Genomic DNA, 10,033 nt, shown 5'->3' with positions numbered 1-10,033 from the left:
TGATTCCCAGAAGTCTGTCAGTGAGAGGAAACCCAGCATCTCTCCCGAGTGTCAGCCTTGGTACCATCCTCAAAGGGAATTTAGGGATTGGAAAGGCATCTTTCCATCGTTATGCAAAGATCTTCAACTGAAACTTACCATCATGAGAGTAACTCTCCTCCTCCTTCCACAGTGCCCAATGTGTAAGGGCAATAGAGCAACTACCACCCAGGCCTTTCTTGGGGCTGGGGCCCTGAGGGAATGTCCTTCCCACCACCAGTTCCTCCACTGCCTGAGGTCTTCAGAGAATAAACCCAGAAGGGACCTTTCCAGGACCAGCCCAGGTGAGATCACAGGCTGGTGTGAAAGACCTTAGGGCCAGCCAGGCAAGGCCCATGGGCCTCACCAGTAAGGACAAGGTGATGCTCCTCTAAGGCTCTGCCTCCAAGACAGCCCTCAGCACTTTAGGGCTCATAGCTGCTGACATTAATCCTGCCAGCCACAGAGATGGAGGGAGCATCTTACCTTGGTGTCTTCCTGGTTGCCTTTATTTCTGACACTGTACTGTCAGCACGTTGAGGTGCCAAGAAACCGGTGACAGCCTTGAAGCCTTCTCTTCTCAGGTGCGCACCTTTGCTATGACTTTGGGAAGTGTCCCTCAGAGGCTGTGTTAAGTCTTGGTCCCTGCATGGTGCTGTTGGGAGCTGCTGGAGTCTTAGAGGGGGGGCCTAGTGCTGACTTTTCCTTGGCCATTCGAATGCACCCTCCTTTCCCCTCCCTCACGTTTCCTCTGCCATTGCTTAGACTGGTCACCATTGCGTAGGCTCTCACCATCTGTCCCGCGGACCACTGGCATTGATCTTTGGTCTTGAAAGTCTTCATCAGTGCACATCTGCCACCTCTAATTGCTACAGTCACATCTCTATTGAGGTATCATCTCCATCTTTAGCTTAACTTCCTCTTCTGGTTCCTTTGTAGCTTAAGATAATAGTTTTTTTCAATCTCTCCCACTTCATTCCTGATGTGAAAACTCCATTCCTCCAATTTCCCAGCAGCTATCAGCCGTTTTATGGCTCTCTGCCCCAGAAGACGTTCTAAAGGATGCTCCTCCTCTTGGTGATCAGGCTATTGATACAATGGGCCCCGTGCTATCAGAGTTTCCCCAGGAATCTCACGGTGAAAGGAAAAGGACAGAGCCTGGGATTCTGATTCCATTGGAGGAGTTGGACTCCTGGCAAGTGACCTCACAGGGTTCTTACTTGTCACAGCACCTTACAGGGGAGGCTGTGGAGCCAGGACAATGACAGCCAGTGATGAGAACTGCACCTTGCCCAACTGCTCAGTGTGTATCAGTCATCCTCTCTATAACCCAAATCTCATCTCAGGGCTCTTGAAATGGACTTGAGGGGCAGGGTCACTGGGCCTCTCCCCAGGGTGGCCCTATCAAATCCATCTTTCTCTGTGTTTTACTAATGCTTATCTCTTTTACTGGCTGAGGATGGGCGCCTAAGCTTAGCTTGTTAGGGGCTGTCCTAATACCTTTGGTAACATAATTTCTTTTCAAAGAGTTCATTTTGACAGATATGGCCGACATGAACAGCAAATATGGCAAAATATCAGCTGGAAAGTATATGTGTTTCTAATTCTAGCCTTCTCACTTCTCTGCACACTTGAAATTAAAACAATATTTGAAAACAGGTCAAAAGCACTTTGAGCTTGTCTATTTATTACCTATTTATTTATTTACTTATTTAAGATAGAAAGTTGTCATGTAGCCTACACTGGCTTTAGAATTCACTCTTCAGCCCAGAGTAGCCTTGAACTTGCAATTCTCCTGATTCATGAAATTGCTGGAATGTTGAACTATCATTCTTGGATAGCTCTAAGAATACAGACTTACTATCTATTTACTTTTCGCTTTTTTGAGACAAGGTCTCACATAGCCCGGACTGGCCTTGAACCCTTGATTCCCCCTGCCTAGGCCTCTCTAGTGGAGAGATTGTGGCAGATGTCACAATGTCCAGCTTAGTATCACAGCTTTAGAGACCAAATCTTTTTGACACCGAAGTGTTGTAGGGGCTCAGGAAATGATACCCAAAGTGAAGGCTTCTCAAGCAGTGTCTCTGGCCTTCTGCCCGCCTTCCTGTCCCTTAACCCTCATTCTGTCCCAGAGGCAAACTGTAGAAACCAAAATTCTTCATTTTCAACATGGGCCATAGGCTCGATTATTGCCATTCTGCAAACCGGCCACAGAACCTGGAAGCGTTGCACTGCAAGCATTTCCTCCCACCTTTCTATGTGAGAACCTGCCAGGAACAAGTTGTCTATCCTACGTTGCATGTCCCAGAAAGCACTGGGCCCTATTCCCAGGAGGACAGAACAGACCAGCCTAGGAGAGTCTACAAAGGCCTTGCTAACCCCCTCCTGCTACCCCATGTCCTCAAGTCTAGCAGTAGATGGAGCCTTCATAGATGTACAGAGTTTGCCCTGGCTGGGTCTTTGGCCTTAGTAAGAAGACTGAGTTTTCATTGATAAGTGGCTATTAGCCCAAATGCTTGAATTACCCTAGATGCCTAGAACAAATGAAACTCAAGATGGATGATCAAAATGTGAATGCTTCACTCCTTCTTTAAAAGGGGAACAAGAATACCCTTGGCAGGGAAGAGAGAGGCAAAGATTAAAACAGAGACTGAAGGGACACCCATTCAGAGCCTGCCCCACATGTGGCCCATACATATACAGCCACCCAATTAGACAAGATGGATGAAGCAAAGAAGTGCAGGCCGACAGGAGCCGGATGTAGATCTCTCCTGAGAGACACAGCCAGAATACAGCAAATACAGAGGCGAATGCCAGCAGCAAACCACTGAACTGAGAATAGGACCCCCGTTGAAGGAATCAGAGAAAGAACTGGAAGAGCTTGAAGGGGCTCGAGACCCCACATGTACAACAATGCCAAGCAACCAGAGCTTCCAGGGACTAAGCCACTACCTAAAGACTATACATGGACTGACCCTGGACTCTGACCTCATAGGTAGCAATGAATATCCTAGTAAGAGCACCAGTGGAAGGGGAAGCCCTGGGTCCTGCTAAGACTGAACCCCCAGTGAACCAGACTGTTGGGGGGAGGGCGGCAATGGGGGAGGGTGGGGAGGGAACACCCATAAGGAAGGGGAGGGGAAGGGGATGTTTGCCCGAAACCAGGAAAGGGAATAACAGTCGAAATGTATGTAAGAAATACTCAAGTTAATAAAAAAAAAAAAAAAAAAAAAAAAAAAAAAGACTGAGTTTTTCCTTTCCCCACCTTTCGTCATTAAGCTGTGGCTCTAAATGATGGCAGGAGACAGATGAGTCTTTTTCCTGCTCCCCTGGCTGCTGCCATTACTTTTGCTCTGCCTCGTAGACTAGCACCTTCCAGAGCCATGTCCATGCTGCTTACAGTGAGCTTTGTGATTGGAAATCCAATGGCTCAGCCACCCAGCCAAGAGCACTTTATACTTTGCACTAGGGGTTGGCTAACTGCCATCAGGATGTTCAGTTTTATTTCCCTAAGTGGGATCATATTCTACTTCAAAAAAAATAGGAGCAAAGAGAAATGTAACGTCCAACTGTTTTGTGTAACCCCTGGGATCAGCCCTCAGAGATTTCCCTGCGGGAACATTTGAGGCTCTGGCAAACAAAGGTTGAGAGAAATAGTCTAACATGATCCTCTCCAAGCTCCCAAGGGCTAGTGGGTTTTATTGCTATGTAAGTGACAAGAATTAGCCCCTTTCCTATATTCCCATTGTATTCATATAACAATTAACCAAGGTATATTTACCATCATAATCCAATAAAGATCTTGAGCATATAATCAATACAAGTGAGAATATGGCCTGGAGAAGCCTGCCAAGATGGTCCTAACATTGCTCACCACAGTCCGTGATAGAAACATTGCAGATGCCCATTGATGTTTGTGGGATATCAGCACAATGCAATTCCTCAGTAGAAGGGGTGATGCTAACAGTGCGAGGCCACATAAGGGCTGAAACCCCTCGAAGATAAAGTCAGAAACAAAAGTCCACACGTGGTCCTGTGTATGTAAGATGTCCAGAGTAGCCCAAGCCCAGAAATAAAGGTTTACTAGTGTTTGCCTTGGGCTTAGGAGCAGGTCAGGGACGGTGACTGCTTATGGGGTGCAGGGTTCCTTTGAGAATAATGCAAAGGTTGTAGAATTAGACAGCGATGATTACCCAACTGTAAACATAATAAAAACATTGGGATATGCAATTTAAGTGCGTGATTACTATGGCATATGAATTATAGCTGTATTTATTTTACAGTCAATGAAAAGGACCTTCCTACTTCATCCTGTTTTTAGGAGTCGGCAAGGAATGGGGTTGGGGGCACATTCTGGAAAGAATTAAACAATCGCTTGGTCTCTGTTTGGTCAGACTGTACTGGGTGCTGGCCAGGGCTCCCCAGGCTCCTCTCTCCATCCTCCTGGGGAGCAGCAGAGTCCCACTGAGATCTGCAGGGCTGGTCTCTGCGTGCCTCAGGTTCCTGGTCACCAGCCATTCCCAGGCAGCCCTCTCAGCTGTCTCCATGCTCCAAACGGACCATATCCGAACCCTTGCTAATTGTGCACCCTTTTTCTTTACTGCAAACAATACATGCTCAAGAAGTTTCTGGGGTGAGAATGAATGGACTTGGAAATAAAACTCAGAAATATGCATTTGATATTTAAAAGATGAAGTTTTATACTTCAAAATGTGCTTGTTCCCATAAAAAGATGCCCCCTCCACTTTTAAAGTTAAGTAATTTTTGATATCTCTTGCACAGGTCATACGTTTTACAGATAGCCATCTAATTATTTATTACAGGCAGTAATCTAATTTTTACATGTTTATACATTTCAAGGAAAATATCCAACCATCACAAACATAAAATTTCAACTGTAAAATTGAAATTTACACCAATAAACACGAAAAACCATTTTAGACTATGTGCTACCTTCGCTTGCTCATGCAGGATCCAAAGAATGCAGGCAAACCCTAAAAATGTAGCAGAAGCATTTCCGCACACTGGCATCAAACTCGAGTTTGTGCAGAAGTGTTTCCACTAGATTCATAGAGTGTTCTTTGGAAGAAAGGAGCAGCAAGTAATCATCTGGTCGCTTTCCGGACTCTCTGCAGCTCCTCAACAGGCTTCCATTCCTGGTTGATGGTTAAAAGCTTTAAAAACAGAAAGCAAGACATGTTAACCTCTACTCTCCAGCCTCACTCACACTTCTTTGGAAGAATTGTCTATATGATTCTAAAGACATGATCATAGCAATAAAAAAACAAAACCACACACACACACACACACACACACACACACACACACACACACACACACACACACCCTCATCTCAGAAACAAGCACAGAATAGCAGACTTGGGCTGTTTCTGCCAGTCTGTCCCCTAAAACCCCTAGGGGACCAGGGAGAGCAGTCATACACCTGTCTTGCTTTCATTAGAAGTTTCAAGATTTTTAATTTGCTAAGATAGCATTTAAATTCAAGAGGCACATTCGTTCCTTGTAAATGGATGTACAATGGTCAAAACACAGGGCAAGGCGCACAGTAGGCTCTTAAAACTTCCCCATTGCAATTGCTTCATGTAGGTATAAACAACCCAGTCAGTTCTCAGTCAGACACCCTGACATTCGCTCTCACCGGTGTTCTCTCATCCCAGACCCTGGGAGACACAAAGTTACAAAGATGCCAAATGCCCCTCCTGACTTAAATGTTATCAGAGTTTTGCTTTTTGTACTCTTTGCTAACAGTCCCAACTGGTGTTCATTCTGACCCCATGCTTCTAACCCTTCAGAATACTTAAGTTACAAAAACTAAAACCTAGGCTGGGGAGATGGTGAGATGGCACAGTGGGTGAATGTGCCTGTCACCAAGGCTGACGACCTGAATTTGATTTCTGGGATCCACATGGTGGGAGAGGAGAACGCCATACATAAACCATGACACAGGCAGGACAACTCCCAGCCCCCAACAAATAATAAAAAATAAATGCTTAAAAATAAAACCTTTGGAATAGTCTTTCGAAGAGGAATGTAGCTAATTCCACTGAGAATGAATACACTCCCATTTTAAAGAACTCCTATTGTTCATCACATCTTATATTAATTTTAGGTAAGTAATAAGGAAACAACATAATATAGTTTCAGTGATATAAAGGTTTATATCTAGGTGCTTAATATAGGGGCTGGGTACTATGCTAATGGAGTCTGTACTTTAATGCTTTTAGCTCTAAGGTCTGTTTTATTATCTACTCATTTCACAGAGTCAGAAAAGCCAAACTGTCCATAGTCCTCTGCAGAACAGAGCAAGGGCTTGAACTGGGTCTCTAGACCCCTGTTTGCAGGACTCCGAATGCCGTTCTGTAAGTGCGAGGACTGCATGCAGTCCACTCTTTAAAGAGAGGTTTGAGTTGGACATCAACCACACACGGTAAATTCAGCAATACCTTTTGGGGTTGAGTAGGATCCACCGTTTCCCAAGGTTCTGGGTTTCTTTTTCTATCAATACTAAAAGTAAAAGAAGATTAATTAAATGAAGGTAAATTTGTTTACACAAACCCGAAGAGCTATTTGTATCTAGAAACTTTCTGGAGACAGACCCTGTCTCCACACCGAAACTACAGTCACCGGCTAAACTTTGGTAACAGCTGAAGTTAAACAAGTGTCCACTGAAAATTCAGGATTTGTTGCGGGCTTTAAGGAGCTCTTCCTCCGCAGGGCAGGGCAAGAAGTCTATTTGCTTTGTTTGGTAAGATTGGAAACTGCTCCCACAAACAGGCAGCAACAGATAAGGATATGGATAGGAGGAGCAGGTGGAGCCTCCTGGGGCTTCTGGGAGGAATGGGCTTGACCTGTGTAGGCACTGGCTCCAGGCATCCCCTCTCCCCAGTCACTGCCCTCTAAGACCATGGACCAGCCGTAGTGAGTTTCAGAGATATCATTTCCTGTGTACCAGGAGACAAGGCTTTTTACTGCCCTTTTCCCAAAGTTGAGGCTAGAGTTCATTGCAGATAGCTGTATGTTTCAGCTCTACCACACCAGGAAAGAAAAGTTGAAATCTTGAAATGTCAAATGACTATGTTTGATGGTGTGTACCCCTCAATGTACTTCAATGTACTTTTAAGTACTTCAGTTTCAAAACTTAAGTTAAAAAAGAAATCAAATTTTACTTCCCTGCAGGAGAGGGGAGGGGTCAGACATAAGAAACAAATGTAATCAGAATTGGTTGCATTTCTTTATGTTACCAGAACTGTTTTTCAGTCCACATTTTGATGCTCTTATTCATGGGAAAAACCCAGACACCGGCAGTTTCAGAATCTCCAGGTCAGAGAAAAGCTCCCCAAGACAGTCCTACACAGAAGGCGTTAGTACTTACACCACGTCGGTTTTTTTCAAAGCATACAAAGCAAAAGATGAGGCTCCAGTGGCTGCTGCGCATATAAAAAACGCCAAAGGAATGAGCTGAGAGAGAACAGGTGGGAGATAAACTCAGTAAGAATCTCCAAAATAAAGAAAAAACTAGTATAAAAATTCAAAATCTTCATCATCTTTTCCCTCCTTTTAGAAAGGAAAACTCTCAGAAGTTAAGAAGACGTTAAGATTAGAAACTTACTTCCTTATTTTTCATCAATCTCTGGAAAATGCCCATGATGACTTTAGTGTAGAATTCCAAATCTAGAAGAAGGAAAAATCCAAGATACTGGTCAAAAACATCTTCCCCCGGACCCCGGACACCCAGCGGTTCAGCAATCGCAGAAGGCCCGGCGACCTCCCGCTCCACAGAACTTTTCAGAAAGATGACGCACCTGAGGCGGCTGCGGCCAGAGGGTGTCAACGCCCAGAAGCGAGCGAGCCTTATATGCAGCCAACCGCTCCGGAAGGGCCGCGCGTTCAGGTCACGCGGAGACCGATCGGACCGAGTCGCACCGAGCCAGCTCACGCGCGCCCCCTGCAGGACGATAGCGCAGCGCGGCCGCTGACCGCGGTCCTTACCTGCGGTCCCCATCACTTTCTGTTCTGGTCCTGCACCTTCGAACGTCTGGGGGATTCAGGTTCCAGTGTGATGAGTGAAAGACACCCAGCCCCTTTAAAAAGGAATGGAGAGAGGGGTGAGGGAGGCAGGGGCTCCAGCGCTGGCTGCCACCTTCACCCCACTACCAGGAGAGGCTGCCAGATGCCGAGTGGGGTAAATTTGAACAAAATCAGTCACAGAAAAGCCACACAGAACGTGACACGTTGGATATATGGAGATTATTTAAAAGTAAATTGTAAAGTTCAGATTAACTCCAACAGTGTCCAGATTCTTTTCTTCTTTTTTTAAAGGGAAACAAAACGAAATTCCACTGCAGAAGATTCCATTTCTGCAGCAGATTCTGAGTGTTGGCTTCAGCTTTGGGTCCCCCACACCCCCAACTCAGCAATTTTGGCTCACAGATTTTTTGGGAAGTAATTCCACTAGGCCAGCGGCTATACGCCAGACACTGAAATGATTCCTTGGATGGGGACTGGGGGTGGGTGTGTGTTTGGGGGCAGAGGGATACTTTGTTGGATGCAGAAATGGTCAAGATAGACAGCTGGTGAGTGGTAGAGATGAGATCAGAACAGAAGTTTGGCTCCTAACACCAGAACTCTTAGTGCACCCTTCTCTTTAAGTGTAAACAAGGCTGGTTTATTTAAACATACACTGAAGGGCTGAAGTTGGATCTCAGTGGGAAACCCCTAGCCTAGCATATACTAGAATGTTCAGCCTATGGCCCCTGGGCCTATGAATCACAGGATGTCCAACTCATTTACAGATGATGATATTATGTCACCGTGTCCAAAAGTTGGGTTTCTGCTGGGAGAGGGTGTGGGTGGGAGGGAGAGCGAGTGGGGTGGGGCAACATCTTCCTACAACATAGCCCAGGCTGGCTTCAAACTTAAGGTCATCCTGTGCAGCTGATTGGGCGTTGGGACTATAGATGTGTACAACTACACTGTGCAAAAAGAGAACACCTTTTAAAAGACTATTTGATTAATTCTTTGAGAATTTCATTCAAGGGCTTTGATCATACTCACCTCTAACTCCTCCCACATCCATGCCTCCCCTCCCAACTAAGTAGTTTCTGTTTGCTTGTTTTAAATAACCCACTGAGTCCAATTTGTGTTTTCCATATAATCTGGGGTGTGGGGTCATCCACTGGAGCATGGTCACCTGCTGAGGGCCACATTCTTAAAGGAAACGGTCTCCCTTCTGGAAAAGCCACCAACTTCTCATGGCTCCTCAGCTAAGGGTCAGGGTTTGTGAGCTCCTTCCCCATGCTAAACTTGGATTAGTTTGCTCTTTCTCAGATCCTTGCTGCACTCAGCTGCCATGAGTTCTTAAGTGAAGCTGTCCCGTCATGTCCAGAGGACACTGTTTAGTTCCAGTCCCCCACAACCCCAGGTTCTTACAACCTCCTCCCCATGATGACCTTTGAACTTGCAGGAGTGGTTAAGGTACTGATGTCCCATTTGTGGCTGAATCTTCAAAGGACAATTATTTAGGCTCTGCATAACTAACCAGCTGTGGGTTAGTTCTAACCATTGTGCTCTAACCATTATCCACTGTACAAAAACCTCTGCCGAGGTACTGAGGCTTGAGAGCTGCACTAGTCGATAGGCATATGGATTTAAAGGGCATTGATGTTGCCTATTTTGCATAGATATTGTAGTAGGCTCCTCCTGGGGCCTGTGAACTTCTCGACTATAGGCTTTTGGCTAGATTTACAGTATCAGGCATGGGTTTCCTTCTGTGGGGAAGGTCTCAAATCCAATCATATTTTCTCAAATACAATCCATTTTTCTAATGGTTGGTTGACCCCATAGCATTGTGCTATGACTGCATCTAAGGGGTTTGGAGAGCAGTGCCTTACTACGACATAGCCAAGGCCAGCCTCACACATTGGTCACTATTGTAGTTCACAGCTGGGTAAGGCCACTGATGACCCCCACCCCACCCTGCAGCAGCATGCATAGC

General features: G+C 45.6%; 1 protein-coding gene across 2 annotated transcripts; it reads right to left on the bottom strand.

The window, feature by feature from the left end:
- Nucleotides 1–4,272: 4,272 nt before the first annotated feature.
- C5H15orf48 (chromosome 5 C15orf48 homolog) lies at nt 4,273–7,890 on the bottom strand. Of its 2 annotated transcripts, XM_032904101.1 has the most exons (5): nt 7,842–7,890; nt 7,649–7,710; nt 7,412–7,497; nt 6,483–6,543; nt 4,273–5,192 (listed from the first exon to the last, which is right to left on the bottom strand). In XM_032904101.1, exons 2-5 carry the CDS (start codon nt 7,682–7,684, stop codon nt 5,124–5,126), a joined length of 252 nt encoding a protein of 83 aa, XP_032759992.1. In that variant the 5' UTR covers nt 7,685–7,710; nt 7,842–7,890; the 3' UTR covers nt 4,273–5,123. The 2 variants fall into 2 exon arrangements, with proteins under 2 accessions (XP_032759992.1, XP_032759994.1); XM_032904103.1 differs by lacking the exon at nt 7,842–7,890 and having other exon boundaries at nt 7,649–7,835.
- Nucleotides 7,891–10,033: the final 2,143 nt, after the last annotated feature.

Source organism: Rattus rattus, chromosome 5, assembly GCF_011064425.1.
Source record: "Rattus rattus isolate New Zealand chromosome 5, Rrattus_CSIRO_v1, whole genome shotgun sequence".
In the NCBI taxonomy this organism is placed as follows: domain Eukaryota; kingdom Metazoa; phylum Chordata; class Mammalia; order Rodentia; family Muridae; genus Rattus; species Rattus rattus.
Note: the sequence above shows the minus strand (reverse complement) of the source record. Positions and strands in the feature narration are given on the sequence as shown.